The following is a 16,473-nucleotide window of genomic DNA, read 5'->3' as shown; positions in this document are numbered from 1 at the left end:
CTCTTAACACCCTTTGTTGTGTTGCCAAAAAAGCAAAAGCAAGTCTGGAGATTGTTGATGCTGCTTCCCGCCTTGAAATTTGGCAGGGTTCTCCCCCCTCAAAATTGTTAGAATTCACAAAATGGACGACTTTGGGTGCATTTGACTCTTTACTTTCTTCTTCTTTTATCTCATCATTAACATTGTAATACTGTAATGGCAAAGGACCAAACGGTTGTGTTGTCATTAATGGTTGATTTGTCAGTGCCGGAAGCCGTGTCTTATCAGCAGCGCATGTGATGGTGTCGGTAGCCAGGAGCGAGGTTGCGCTATTGTACCGCTGCCTGGGGCCGAGTGACGGATGACAGCGCCTTCTCTCTGGAGGAAATGGGGAGGCCGCAGCTTGAGCATGGGACCCTCGCCTTAACCTGCTTACCTTTTTTTTGTTTTTTTGTTCAGAGATTCCTTGTGTTTATTGGCTTTGGGAGACACCCAAATGATCCGTTCTTGTTGGTCTTTTCCTGACCGACGCCCGCTGCCCTGTTGTTGCGATCCAGGAGGGTTGATGCCAAACTTGGAGTCCGTGAGAGGAGGAAGTGACCAGTCTGGATCCCCTGCCCTTTGCCCTCCCTCGGGTCCCATAAATTAGCCTGCTGTAATTCTCTCCCAGACGGCCTTGCCCTAGCAGGTGTGTGTTTGTATATATGAGTGTTAACAGGGAGATTTAAGGGCTGTGCTGTGTGGGATCTACAGTGTTGGGAATGTCGTTTCGGAGGAAACGTGCAACCTAAATATGTTTATCCTCCGGTTGCCACACAGGCCAAGTAGATAAAGTCATGGCGGAGGATGTTTAGACTTTTTTTTTTTACTCTCTCTAACGGATGACCATACTTGGACATTGCTGAAATAACATTGGCAAAATCAAAAGGTTGAATTAAGTTCATCGTGATCATTTGTGTAATAGCTCTCCAGGGGGAAAAGGCAACGTTGCAATAAAATATCTTGACTGCAACATGTAAACACGTTTGTGGGAAATGCTACGCTCGGTATCTAGAAATGAATGTTTGTTTTGCTGTATGAGTAACATTTAAGACTTTTAGCAACATAACGTTTGGTCATTTCATTCTTATAAAATGAATGACACTTCCCGTCATTGTTTCTCAATGCGAATTGCGCTCTGTCGTCCTTACTTGAGGTACGTCCCATTTCAAAATGCTTTTCAAGCAAAGGGACAAAACATCTCCAAACATTGCAGTACCTTTAGAAATACTAGCTTATAGTTCAGACAGATGTACAAAACTGTATGCACACATCATCAATTCTGATGACATTGATGAAGAGTTACTGTCGCACAATAGCAGATGTTATAGTATATGAATGGTGCCATCGCTCTTGAGGCAGGCAAAGATCCTGTCTCAAGGTGGAGTCGGCAACATAACCACTGGTCGGCCATCTTAAGACGGGGACTGTAAATTAGACCATTTACTCACTTAGAGTTTCTCTCCATAGGTTTGGCACATTTCTTGGAACTGAGATGACATTTTCAAAACTGTAAGCTCATTTGGCCAAACAGACTTACATTTGTGCACAACCTATCAGTTCCTTAGCAAAAGCACATATCTATCCCAAAACTGGTCACACACGCTTCACTCCAAGTTCCTTTCCCAAACAAAGAGTTGGTACAGTCAAAACTGCAAAGATCCTTCTCAATTGCTTTGGCTCATCTGCATTCACTTAGTGCTTTTGCACAACACTATGGATCCTCTGCAAAAGCTCATATCTCTCCCAAAACAGCTCACCTATGTAGACAGGACAGCCATTAGACTGAAAAACAAGTCATCCAGTTAGATCAGCAAGATCAATTCATTTGGAAAATGTGCTAAATGTGTGCACATTGTGCTAACTGTAGGCTAAATGTACACCACCATTTGCACAGATCCACTGAGGCAATTGAGACATGTACCAAGACATTGGCAATTTGTAAGGTACCAATTGTAAGGTGGTTTAGGGATTTGTCCATGGTATTTTGAAAATGTCATCTCAGTTTCAAGAAATGTGCCAAACCCACGGAGAAAAACTGTAAATACTCGTAACTCGCTTAATTCTTGGCGGATTTACAAACCGATTTTTACAAACCTTATTATTAACTATGATTCAGGCTGAATTTTTAAATCGCAGATTTTTTTTTAAACATAGTTCTTTGTGCCATCTCTTGTGTCATATCTAACAACGGAAATCGGTTGAGAATTTGGGAGAGTTGAGCAATCTGCAGTTATTTTAAAGTCCGTGCTCCATTGACTGTAATGTTGTGAGTGGTTGAGCAGCCCTGTCCCAAGATGGCCGCCCAGTGGTTACATTTCTTTTCACGGGATCACAGCGTGGACAAGCCATCATATGGGTGGGAAACTTCTGCTTGATAGTTAAGAGTTTTGTTAATGCTACAATGGCTAGCATGTTGGTATTTACTCACCCAAAACAACTGAATCCACGCAGTGACAACACAAACTAGCGGTTGTAAATAGGTTTAGTGACGTTCCGCTGACCTCTTATTACGGATTTCAATGGTTTTGATGTTGTGTTTAGTAGGGCTGGATATATATTCTAATTTCCTCAATCGAGTCGATTTCGATTCTCAAGATTCAGTTCGATTAAAGTTTGATTTTTACCTTTTTTAAACTGGTCAAATGATTTAGTTTATTAATGAAAGTAACACATGTTATAATCACAAACATTGACATCAGCAAGGATGAGATGAAAATGTTTTTATAATTTAGTTCAATAATTGTAAATATAAATTAAAAAGATTCTGAATTGTCTTTAAAGGTGCATTGTGCAGTTTAAAAAGGTAATAAAGCTTTTTCTACATCATGCATGCTCCACCAATGCCCAGATGAGTACAAAGAGCCCTGACTATTTTACTGTGACTGCACCTATCATCTTTTATCTTCCCTTTATAGCAGAGTGTGCTCGCACGCGCACCATGATCGAGCGTGACAGAGATGCTGCAGTTACACTTTGGGCCAGAGGTGGCAGTTGCGAGTATAAAAGTGACAAATTGCACAAAGATCTTTTAAGAGCAAAAAGTCAGGTCTTTCATAAATGTAAGAAAATACTTTAAAAATGTATGGGAACAAGAAACCAGTAGGATTAAAAAAATATATCAGATTTTCTTTATTTATGGGAAAAAGAAGAGATATATAAAATAATCGATACATTTTTTATGAATCGATATTGGGCTTGAAAAGGAAAATGTCAATCACAGATCTATTTGTGATTGGATGAGTGAGTCTGGGCTGCGGGCAGAGCGAGCGGACGAGCGGACACCTACACACAACCTTCTGCATTCCATCACGGAAGTTTAGTTGAGCAGACAACTAGTTTGGTGTTTTTGTTTTTAGTGTGTTTACAGTCGACAGTAGCTATTTGTCTCAATTAACGAGACGGCAATAAATATCATAATACTGTAAACGGTATTTCCCCCCCAAAAGTTCAGACTTAAACAGAAAATAGTGAATGTGGTTCCAAAATAAAATCTGCAAATAGGAAAATGTGGTGTTTCCTCAACAATCAGTTCCGCACAACCGGCTGCTGAATTCTGCTGAAAGCTTGTGGCAATATCAATCGGAGCCCACAAACGCGTGCATGCACATACTTGCGAAGGCCCACACCAAAGCACACGTGTCAGGCGGCGTATAGTCAGTCATTAGACGACACAGGGAGGCCCCGTCCCCCGTGTTGTGACTGTGTCTCGATCCTTGTTCCAGAATTGATGACGCTGTCTTCAGAAAACAAACAAGGCGGGCGGCTAAAAAGGTGGTCACTCACCAAAACTCCCTGACCCAGAAAGACACACGGAGGCCATCGCAACATGTGAGCCGCGCTGCATGCGGAGTCCCCCTCGGAATGCGTGCACGCACACACTCTTGTTTGTGTTCCATTGATATGGCCGCTGGAATGTGTCTGTCTTGTGCCTCAATGTGTGCCTTTGTGTGTTGTGAGTGTCAGCGTAGCACAGCAGCAAGGATAACCTGCATGCAAACAAAACACAGATAAGCACTTGGCACCACCCCCTGTTTTTACCCTACATGTTTTCTATTGCACTGTAGCCGATTCCAAAATAAATATTCCACATGTCAATTGTCAGGTATAGCAAATTGCAGAGAAGTCTTCGGTCTATATTTGCGAGATTCACTGATTGATCTGGATTTGACACTCCCAAATGTGGGCATCGTTTCGCCAGGGGCCTCTTCTGTCTTCATCTTCTGTTCTGACTCACACATCACATCATTGGGCCCCCCCGGGGGCCCCTCGCCATTGCATTCACATCACACACCCTGCCCTGCTCTGGGCCCCCAAGCCTTGTTCCAGAAGCTCAAATCCCATAATTGCAGGGCTGACAGCGATAGCTAACGCAGACGTCCTCACCTGGTCGGAAAGAATGAAAACATAACGACTGTCAAAATGTGGCGAGGAGATGATTGAGGAGGGTTAGATACTTGGCGAAAGTGTGCAACGTCTCCAAAAAAGATGAAGAAGAGCACCCACAATTTACTCCTCATTATTATTATTATTATTATTATTATTGGTATTGAAATTATTTAAAGCACATTTCCCCTGCTGGTGCATCGATTAAAAAATCAATGAGAATTTTGTTTTATAAAAAACATTTGATATACATATACAGTGCATCTGGGAATTGTTCACTGCACTGTACATTTTCCATGTTTTGTTTTGTTACAGTCTCATACTCGAGTGGGATAATTACCTTTCATTCCCCATAATGACAACATGAAAGAAGTCCGACCTAATGGAGCTTGAGAGAAATGGGAAAACTGCCCAAAGACAGGTGTGCCATAAATATTTATAAACGTTGAAATTACTGTCAGGTGCATCAACAAAGTGTTGAGCAAACATAGTGAATACTTATGTACATTTATGTTTTTCAAAAATCTAAAAATAAATAGTAAATAAATACAAACCTTTTCCACCTGAGTCATTATGGGGTGTTGTGTAAACAATTTTAAGGGGAACATTTTGGAATAATTATGGGAAATAGCAAAGCGACGTGACTAGCTTCCAGATGCTCTGTATAAAACCGTAATGTCCAAACTATGGTCCGGGGGCTATTTGTTGCCTGCCATCCATTTTCTTGTGACCCTCCTATGCATATTAAATAATTACTTTTGTGCGGGTGTTGAAAAAGTGGTTGGGTGCGACGCACCTGACAACTATACTTCTAATCATAAATGTTAAGAAACTACACAGCAAAATCGCTAGTGTTAGATTAACACTGATTAGTGTTAAATCTAACACTAGAAAAGTGTTTATATGTGTCCACATCAATGAGTGTAAATCAGACACTTTTCAAAGTGTTATTTTTTTTTTTACTTAACCAGTGTTTTGTGTAGTATTTTAAATATACACCCAGTAGCTTTGAAAGTACTCAGTGTATCAATTTAACTTGAACTAGTACTTCACTTCCATAGAGTTTCTCCTCATGACAAGGCCCTCAAAGTGCTTTTGACTACTGATGACATAGCATCAGGAACTACTCGGGTGTTTAGAATGTTGCTCTAAGATACTTCGACATAGCTACTCTGGTCTGGGATCGAACCCACACTCTTAGGATCAGGAGTTATCAATTCTACCACTGAGCCACGCTGCCCCAGCAACTGGATGTATCACTATTGAAATACCGACAGCACGCTGGAAATTGAAAAGTTTGTCCTTCACCGGAAAGGAATGTGTGGTCAATTTAACACTCAATGCAATGAAGTTACACTTAGCTTCCGCTCCAACACTTGAGGAAATTTACTCTGACAGATTTGCTGTGTATTTAGAACTAAAATAGTAATAAAATGTCTCCTTTAAAAAAATATATATATTGTGAATTTATATATTTCAGTTTCAAAAGCAAAAATAATTTCATCCACTTTCTGCTGTCTGTCAAGGCCTAATATGATGTGATCAAAAAATAATGATTGACTAAGATCTTCAAGCAAACACTACTACTGTCATCTTATTAACAATAACTCTTGGTTGTTTTTGGTTGTTTTTGTTTTTATGTGGGGCAGGCAGGGGCGGATCTATTCTAGTAGGTTACAGGGCTAGGGGCCACCCCCAAAATAATAAAAAATCGCAATGTTAAAAATATCTAAAAGAACAAAACGAAAAATTCCTTGCTAAAATAACTATAATACATAATTGTTTGATTGCTTGGTTTTTGTGTGTTTAAGAAAATTGGACAATGTCAAAGTGGCCCTTGCATTCTTTGATTTTTCTGTATTCGGTCCTCAAAGGAAAACGCTTGCACACCCCTGGCATTAAATAGTGCTGTATAGTTAGCAATCCTCAAGCTGGAGAAGTGATCAATTTAAATATCTATACCAGTGGTGGGTAACATTTTTCTTATCATGGGTCAGTTACATTTATATAGTAGAGCAATACTAGATCCATGAAAAAAATATACAGTTGTGCTTGAAATGTAGTGCTTATGAGCGCGCTGTGAACAAAAGGTTTAATGCAAATACAATTCAAAATACTGTGGCAATTGTTTTGATAATTTCTGAGGTTGAAGTTGAAATGAGTAGAGATGTGCATGTGAATTTTGGTGACGATTCATCGCATTTTTGACTCATTAAGTGACCTTTAGCTTTTGTACATTTACAGTTGGGCTCATAAGTTTACGTAAACTCTCAAGCACAACTGTGCCAATGATTAAAAACATATATTTGTATATTAATAGCATTTGTGGGGTACAGGAAGATCAAAGTTTACGTACTCCCACTTCCTGCAATTCTGGATTAGCAAAATAATTATATCACAGAAGCAGTATGTATGTTCACTCAGAATATTCTGCAGACTCTGGACAGAGTTTGACTATGGCCTCTATGTTTGCCGAGTAACCAGAGACACTCAAGGCTTTATATTCGTAGACAGCGCAGCTGCGCTCAAGCATAACAACTGCCGTATGCTGATTTTCGTGCCAACGCAAGCCTGGATGCGCTTCTTTGCAAATTTGGTTCATCTCTATATGCGCCATGCTGTGCATTCCGGCGTACCAAGGGCATTTCTTTTTACATGCATTTGGTGCACCAGACAATCTGATGACTGAAAGTTTACTTAACTTCACATCCACTGGAACCATGTCTAGCTGTTGGTGCAGGTAGTGTAATGCGATTTTGAGCATAAGAAAATATATTTAACACACAAAATGAGAGGTGGCATGAAGGACTTTTACCTTCATATGAACATAATTTTGGAAATACCAACGAAAATGATCACATCTTAAATGTGTGCAATATCATTATTTTTCTATTATTGTTAATGCTGTAAAAACACTGAAATGATTTTGATGTTGACAGTCCAGGGATGTCATCTTCACTATAGACAGAACGTCTGACCTCCCGTGTGGAAGGACTGAAGCACTTTCCACCAAGCTGCTTCTGGGGTGAGCAGCCTTTTATTTATGAACCACTTCAAGTGGCGCAGACAGCACAGTGGAGCCAGCATGTTTATAGCAGAGCTCAGCGCAGACCTTCTGGACACAACAGATGAGGATCCATGCACCGTCTAATTTACACTACCGCCACGTGCTCTTAACTCAAACGACACTTTGATTGTCCGTCTTTTGGTACACCTGCTCAATCTCATGAGATCGAATACAATAACATGTATTTTTTCATGCAAGCTATATTTCTTGTCAGTGAATATAGTTTACAGAAGTATTTGCATGGAGATCGAGAAGTCAGCTTGTCTCCTTTGTATGATGTTTAAATGTAATTTTCCATTTCATCGATTGTTTGTTTACTAAACTTTACAATAGGACCACCCAAGTCATATTGTTTAAATTTCAATGCAAATTTTCCTGTAGGAAGTCAGGTAAAGTGAATTTGTTCCAGGCTCTAGCCATCAAAAATGCTGAAAGCAATTTTAAGTGACATTTTCACATTTAGAACAGTCATACCAAGCTCTATATCATGAATTTTTTTTTCAAGGTGGTTATGAACCTGCCACTTAATGACTGTTTGCTGTAATTAATAAACCCTTGTGTCAGGGAGTGCAAAAGAAGACGCAAGCTTTGTGATTTGCATCAATGGTATGAATGATGTCATAGCTATTCACTTTTCTGATTCCTTAGTTATCATCACAATTTGCATTTAGTGTGGCAGTGTTACAGCAAAACATCCCCTGCCCACTTCTCTAAAAAGACCTAATCCTTTACAGTTTAAAAACATTTTTTTTTTCTTAAGAATTGATCCAACAAATTTTAAAGCAAGGCAAGTTTGTTTATAAACAAGCAAATCCATAGTGCTTTACTACTTTACACAAATTTAAAAAAAATCTAATACTTTTGAAAAGCAGGATAAAAGAAAAGGCAGGTCAACAATACAAAGCAAAACACTAAGATTATAAATTTAAAATCATGAAAACCATCTTGATTTATTTTATTTTCCTTTTTCTTTTCTTTTTTAGATGAAAAAGGAGCAACATGGATGGATGGAAGGAGCAACATTAAGTTGTCAGCATGGTAAAGTGTGTCAACAGTTTGAGCAGATCTCAGGTGTTCTGAGAAGTATGTTCCATAGGTGAGGTGCATTGAAACAAAAGGCTGCTTCACTCTTTTTCTTTTTTTTACATGCAATAAAATCCTGTTACCAACGAATAAACTATGTCCATATTTTTTTTCAGTCATTCTCAAAGTGTGAAATGCCCGTGAGTGCTCCCTCGTGGTACGAAAGCCACATCAATCAAATCAGTGGTACTGTATTTAGCTTTTAAGTGGTTTGCGTTACTATTAAATATACATTTTATGATTTTTTTTAATTATAAAAAATAATATCCTTATATTCATTTTTTAAAGTTCTTATAAGATTATTACAATATTAATTCTAATAATAAATCAATTAATTCGCTGTGTACTTAAAAAAACTTTACAAAAAAACTTTACAATCATTTCCAGCACGTGATTTGGCGCCATCTTATGGTTAAATATATTACTTGCAGCTTTAGCCCCTGCCATTCTAGATTGGTTCAGCTCCGTGCCAGTCGAGTAGGAGAGGCGCCCATTGGTCAGCATCCTCGCCGCTTGTTTTCTTCTCTCGCGTTTGGACTTTAACCTGAGATTTATCGCCGAGTATGATTGGTGCAGACCGCGCGGCCACATTCCCATTGGTGCACCCGTAACACTCCCTTTCTCTTTATCGGCGATCCAAGTGCAAAGTGCCCCCTTCCTGTCGCTTGTGCCATTCAGTGCCTGGCTGCCAATCAGTTTCTGTTTTGTTTTTAAGTTGAAAGTATAAATTAACAGCGCTAAAACTATGTCTGTGTTTGGCGAGGTTCCCCAAGCGGCACCCGTTGTTGTGTTTAAACTAACACAGGACTTCAATAACGACCAGTTTCCACACAAAGTCAACCTCGGTGTTGGGGGTAAGTTGGAACGCACCGTTGATTGTATTTATGGGCACTTTATTTGCAGTTCATTTTGCAATTCACGGTGAATATTGTTTGCGTCACTCTTCCACGAAATTAAATTAAATTAAATTGAATTTTGCGTATACGTTTATTTTGTGCGTCATTACGTAACAGTGCCATCAGTGCTTATCAGTGATGCAAACCTGCACAATGACCTCTGACTCTGAATCAGATTTAAAGTGCAAACTCCTCTTCTGTTTGTGAAACAAGCACATATTTTAGTCCCGTGCAACGTTTGTAATTTGTAATCAGATTACGAGTAGTAATCCTGGCCTCTTGCGTTGCAAAAGAGGCGGGTGAGAAATGCTGCAGGCATGTGTGGTAAATGTTGTGTTGTGTTGCTGCTTCAGCTCCGACCTGAATGCATTAAGCGCAGGAGGCTGAGTCTTTGTAATCCCTTCATCTTTAACAAGACACAGCATGACAGATGGTGAATGTAGGCCAAAACGTCAAGTGTCACATCCAAATCACAATGTGATTTTGATTTATGATGCATGCCATGCAATGGGTGGTTTGTCGCAGTGGAAGCAGATTCAAGTTGTTTAACAAGCCAGGCACCTTGAATTTTATTCTGATTTAACCAGAGAGTAAAAGTGTATATCAATTAAGATGAAGTGTGTGCGTGTGTTGCCCTGAAACAGGAGTGAACAAAGTATAGCCTGGGGGCTACTTACAACTACTTACTTACCCACTTCATTCTTTAATCTGCCTCACCGAGCATTTACATATTTGTTTTTTTTTTAATTATACCTTTTCCCCCTAAAATTACAATGTAGTTACGTTATTCAATTATTTAATTAAAGGGACGGTGTGTATTATTTAGTGCCATCTAGTGATAAACTAGTAGAATGCAGCGGATTATGAAGCACGTGCACTACGGTGCCTCAAAGAGACCACACTTCGCAAGGTTACTCCCAATTACGACCAATTTGGAGTGAGCGAGCAAGCAAGCAGCCCGGCGAGCAGGAGCGGCGAGCAAGCTTGACTCGTATGAACTAGCTGGAGTGGCTAGCAAGAGCAGCTAGCAGGAACCAGCTAGAACGGCTAACGAGCGGCAAGGCTAGCGGGAGAAGGTAGCGTAAGATAGTGAGGGCAAAGCAGAGGGAGACAAGCGGCGGGAGCCCAAATCACTGGACTTAACGACGACCTGCAGGTCCCAGCTGTGGAAGGTAAGCGGCTGTCGACGCATCGGGTCCAACACCAGCTGCAGCCATCACCAGAGGCTAAATTCGTTTGTGAAGTTTTTCTCCTTCGGGTATGCGTAGCAGAAAGATGGCGGCGAAATGTCAGCCTCCTGTAAGGCACAGCGCGACCTATGTTGTATAATTAGCGATTACTAGGCTTACAATAAAATAAAAAAGATTATGTGATAGAACATATTTTTTTGCATATTATTGAAATGAGTAGGTTTTTATAATGAACAAATTATTAGTTCACTACTAAATGGTGCTAAATAATATTCACTGTCTCCTTAAATAATTGATTGATTGTAAGTAGAATACATATATATTTTTTACCTTAAAGCTAAATGAATAGGACAGTATATTTGGTATTCTATGATTCAACATTGTTTTGTGTTACTGATTGTTTTTCTTGCATTTTATCTGTCTGTTTTTGTCGACCTGTATTACAGCCTACCGTACAGATGAAGGAAAGCCATGGGTTTTGCCGGTGGTGAAAAAAGTGGAAAAGATCATCGCCAATGATGACAAGCTCAACCATGAGTACCTACCCATTTTGGGTTTGCCTGAATTCAGATCCTCAGCATCCAAAATAGCACTGGGAGACAGCAGCCCTGCTATCCTGGAAAACAGGGTGTGTTAGACTTAGTTCATGTACTCAACCACTGGATTTGCACTTCCTGTTAGTCTTTATTTAGATTATTTGTCTGTCCGATTCAGGTGGGAGCGGTTCAGTGTCTTGGCGGCACAGGTGCGCTGAAGATGGGAGCAGAGTTTCTCAGACGTTTCTACAACGGAAGCAACAACACAAAGACACCAGTTTATGTGTCTGCGCCAACCTGGGGTATATATTATACACATTTTGGCTGGGTTTACACTTGAGGTCCAAGTGGCCAATTCTGATTTAATGCATATATGAACCCGGCATGGGACAAGGTAGAAGGAAGTGTGAACAGTTCAAATGGGTAAATCAGTAAAGGCACAAAACCACTAGGATTTTGCTAGAACTTTTTTTTTTTGAGGGAAAGCCTACTATAGAATAGCTAAAATGTATCCGGGGTGAATTAGATGCACTTTAAATGGTGGCAGATAAGTGCGGACTCCGATTTAAGTTTGAATGTGATTGGTTCATTCTGAACACAGCCACATCCTAGTTACAAGACGGTGTTCACACTTATCATTATTTCGGTTATTCATTTTTACTTACGCTCTTAATTTAATTCAGTCTTATTTTTTGTCTATCACAAAAAAACTGCCGTTTTACTAGGGGTGTGTGGACATTTTATACATCTATCTACTCTACCTCCGCAAGCATCATCACAGAAGTGAACAAATAGTACGTAAATGATATTCAGTAATTTTAATCCAGCTGTACAAAGACAATCAAAACTGGATAATATGTACGACCATAATGCATCCTTGGTCTTCGTGGAAGACACAATAAAGCTATGAATTGTAGTTTTTGCCTTAGTCACAACAGCTCAATATCAGTGCATGTTGACACAAGTGTGAGCTAACCTTGTGCCAAAAGTACAAACACAATGAAGAGGCTTTCTGTTTGTTTGCTTTAGAGAATCACAACGGCGTGTTCAGCAACGCTGGCTTCGAGGATGTCCGTCCCTACAAGTACTGGGATGCGAAGAAGAGAGGCCTTGATCTCTCCGGTTTCCTTGCCGACTTGAAGGTAAACAGCGTGACGTAAACTCTGGAGCTACACTTCCAAAATGGAAAAATGTGCCCCAAACCAAATCTTAATACTTAAGTCAATACGTTTAGCTTTTTTGTCATGACAATTGACAACCATAGAACCTGAAAATGGCCCTTACTCTGAAAGGGTCCATCTGCAAAGTACAATATGACAATATAATTACCGTATCTGTTGGACTATAAATCGCGCCAGTCCAAAATATATTATGAAGAAGGAAAAATAACTAATATAAGTCGTTCTGGAGTACAAGATGCAGTTTTTTGAGGAAATGTATTTAACAAAAAACAAGACCAAGAATAGTAGAGCTTGAACTCGCACCTAAAAGTGCGTCAGGCAGTACAACGAAAGGAAACAGTTCAAGCACGAGCTGCTGATTGATTTATAACATAGGCTGCGTTCAGAAATGAATGGAAGTAGAGAGCGCTCTGCCTCTCCGAAAACAAACACACTCTGAGTGATGTTAGGGTGTGGCGGCCGTGGCTCAGGGTGTAGAGACAGTCGTTCAGTAACCAACTCATGTGTTGTGTCCTTGGGCAAGGCACTTCACACACATTGCCTCCAGTGCTAATCACACTGGTGTATGGAAGGTGCGACTGTTTGGTGGTGGTCAGAGGCGCACACTGGCAGCCACGCTTCCATCAGCCTGCCCCAGGGCACCTGTGGCTATTTAAGTAGCTTACCGCCACCACAGTGTGAATGTGTGAGTGCGTTAATAATGTATCCATTCCGAATTTCCGAACGCACCCCATGTTGACCGCAGCGAAGGAGTTCCGGTTGGATGAAACTTCCACTTGTAGCTGCTAACTACGGAAACATTTTTCTTTTTAGTATAAAATGGCTAACCTTAAAGAATCCCACATCACATTGTTATCAAAGGTAGAATCCTGGTCAGTTTATTGCGCCTTTTGGTACTGTAAATCCTTGTTGTGGCGTAAGAGCCGCATGCAAAATTAGCGATACGTACACAATTCGTTGCCATGCCTACTCCTCTTCTACTTTCATTTGGTGGTTGGCAAATACTTTTGGTGTATTGCTGCCACCTTTATCATGATGTAAAGAAAGAACAACCAATCACGGCTCAGAAAGCAGGCCAGCCGTGATTGGTTGTTACAAGAGCCTTGAGCAACTGTGATGTCATTTCCAGTTGACAGCAAGTGGCAAAATGGCCGCCCCCTGAGATGGATAAAAATGGGTGGATTTTGCTGCTCAACTCATATTCCACAATTGCAATATTAATCAGGATGCCATGTTTAGAATTACAGAACATATTATTGTAAAGAAAATTTTGGGGTTGACTTCCACTTTTAACAACATTCTAATTCTTTTTCTCAGAGCTGCCCAGAGCGTTCCATCTTTGTCTTGCACGCTTGCGCCCACAATCCAACTGGCACGGATCCTACACAGGAGCAGTGGAAGCAGATCGCCGAAGTTATGATGGTACTGAGACTGTTGTGGCCTCAGTTGTCCTCACTAAGACGTGTTCGTTCAATGTTTGCATATATACTGAGAATTAGTTTCTGCTCTTTGCCAGAGAAGAAAGCTGTTTGTGTTCTTTGACTCGGCTTATCAAGGGTTCGCTTCGGGTAGCCTGGACAAAGACGCTTGGGCCGTCCGGTTTTTCGTCTCTATGGGCTTTGAAATGTTCTGTGCCCAGTCGTTCTCCAAGAACTTTGGCCTCTATAGTAAGTCATAAAACATTTTGTTTGTCCCAAAGGGAAGTGGAAACAAAGTTGTCTTTTGAATCCGCCTGGCGAAAGAACAGGCGGAATGCTAAAAATAAAGCTTAATTAATCCCACAGAGAAATCATCTCGCATCTATTGTTCCCATCAGATGAGCGTGTTGGCAACTTGACCGTGGTGGCTCGTGATGCTGATAACCTGAAGAGAGTTCTGTCACAAATGGAGAAAATTGTGCGGACCACCTGGTCCAACCCACCGAGCCAGGGCGCTCGCATCGTTGCCATCACCCTGAACACACCTGAGCTCTTTGTCGAATGGTGAGCTCTCAGAGTTCTAAATATTAGTGGTGCCTTTTCAAATGGACCATTTTATTTGTGTGACTGTAGGAAAGAAAATGTGAAGACCATGGCTGACAGGGTGTTGTTGATGAGGGCCCAGCTGAAAGCCAGGCTTCAGGCTCTGGGGACGCCAGGAACCTGGGACCACATCACAGAGCAAATTGGCATGTTCAGCTTCACCGGACTCAATCGTGAGTGCACGCACATGAACATGCACAAATTTGGTTTGAATGCATTCCGGAAGTCAACTATGCTAAGAATTCAAACCTGTGTTCTTGCTGTTACACATCTGGAGTAATGAAGCCACCTTTCTGCCACGGTTGTTTCTCACAGCCAGACAAGTGGAATACATGGTGAAGGAGAAACACATCTACCTGATGGCCAGCGGACGCATCAACATGTGCGGCTTGACCAGCAAGAACATCAACTACGTGGCTGAGTCCATCCACGAGGCCGTCACGAAGGTCCAGTAGAAGACTGGACGCAGCTTCATTCCCTGGACACACAATTGCCTTAAATGCCTTAAGGCAGGGCTGGTGAAACCAAGGTTGAAAATAGTTTTGAAATGATTTATATTGGTCTTATATTTTCTTTATCACAAAACACTGGCATTTTAACATGGGTGTATAGACTTTTTCTATCCACTGTTTAATTAACATTTAATTGTGGATATTAAAAAATAAATAAATTAAAAGAACCACGAATAATAAGAAAAAAAAGGTTTCCCACCTCTACCTTATAACATAAAACTTTCCAGTAATTGCTCCTTGAGGTAATTCTGTGTTCAGAGTGTGCATTTAAAGGTTTTGGCATTACTAATTTATTATTTTAATTTCTTATCATATTACCAGTTAGAGGTTGCTGCATTCCAAGTGTCACACTTTCTAAAACGATTTCATTATTGATCTTGCTTAAAGTGGATGTCAACCATAAACATTTCTTGACAATATGTTATATGTCACTTCACTAGTCTAAACATGACATTTTGATTAATATTACATTTGTGGAAAATGAGTTATAAAGCAAAATCCAGCTATTTGTATCCATCTCAGGTGGCGGCCATTTTGCCACTTGCTGTCGACTGAAGATGATGACATCAATGTTGCTCAGGTCTCTCATAACCAATCACAGCTCAGTTTCAGAAAACAGGTGAGCTGTGATTGGTCGTTGCCTGAGCCCTAAGCAACTGTGATGTCATGTTCAGTTGACAGCAAGTGGCAAAATGGCCGCCCCCTGAGATAGATAAAAACGGCTGCATTTTGCTGCTTAACTCATATTCCACTTACACAATATTAACCAGAATACAAAAGTTAGACCAATGGGGCTGCATAGAACATATTATTGTCAAAGTTTTTTTTTGATGACTTTTCAACTATTTATTGTAAACGGGCACATACAAAATTACTATTTTGAAAAAAGAACTTAATGCTCCCTCTAATAAGACTTGAAACTTTGGATTTGAATCCTTAAACTCTCCTGAATCCTAGAAGTGCTGAATTTGGTATTAAATCAAGTTTGAAATGGGTCAATTTTCTCCTTATGATGAAGTCTTACCAAATGTGGTAACATTAGCTGAGCTGCCTCCTGACAGTTTTTTTACAGCACTGACTTTATTCACTGTGCTTTTGCATCTTTTACATGAAATGAAAATGTCCACAGGGTACTTCTAACACAAGATACCGTAGCTTTATTCTGTTTAGTCTTAACGTGCACATGTATTGAAGCGTCCTCGAGAGAAACGTCAATAAAGGTATTTAAATCACATTTGTGCGTTTGTCATTTATGCTGGAATCAATGTGCATCTTAAGACGACAAAATGACTAAACCGGCACTAGTTTGGCATTAATGGTAAATAAATTTGCAAAAAAAAAGAGAACCAAGTATTTTTTCTTTGTAATGCATTGATTAGAATGCAATATTTTCCTGAAAATATTATAAGTTAAATATTTTATCATATTATATCATACAACATTTTCCAAACTACAAAAAGTAAATAAAATGACAACAGTTTAGCATTATGGGAAAAGTAAATGTAAAATATAAAGACAACAGCATAGTACAATATATCATTGAAGAGTACTAGAAGTTTTCTTATCTTTGGATAATTTACAGA

The 16,473-nt window shown here is 40.0% G+C and overlaps 1 protein-coding gene across 1 annotated transcript; it reads left to right on the top strand.

The window, feature by feature from the left end:
- The first annotated feature begins 9,185 nt into the window (after positions 1-9,185).
- On the top strand, positions 9,186-16,124 carry got1 (glutamic-oxaloacetic transaminase 1, soluble). The gene is made up of 9 exons (XM_086092491.1): positions 9,186-9,408; positions 11,087-11,268; positions 11,355-11,478; positions 12,206-12,318; positions 13,675-13,779; positions 13,874-14,024; positions 14,174-14,339; positions 14,409-14,551; positions 14,694-16,124. The coding sequence occupies exons 1-9, from the start codon at positions 9,300-9,302 to the stop codon at positions 14,831-14,833; spliced, it is 1,233 nt and encodes a 410-aa protein (XP_085948617.1). The 5' UTR covers positions 9,186-9,299; the 3' UTR covers positions 14,834-16,124.
- The last annotated feature ends 349 nt before the right edge of the window (positions 16,125-16,473 follow it).

Source organism: Leptonotus elevatus, chromosome 13, assembly GCF_054856555.1.
Source record: "Leptonotus elevatus isolate MCC_2025b chromosome 13, RoL_Lele_1.0, whole genome shotgun sequence".
Taxonomy (NCBI): Eukaryota; Metazoa; Chordata; class Actinopteri; order Syngnathiformes; family Syngnathidae; genus Leptonotus; species Leptonotus elevatus.
The sequence above is the reverse complement of the archived record's forward strand: the minus strand, read 5'-3'. Positions and strand labels throughout refer to the sequence as shown.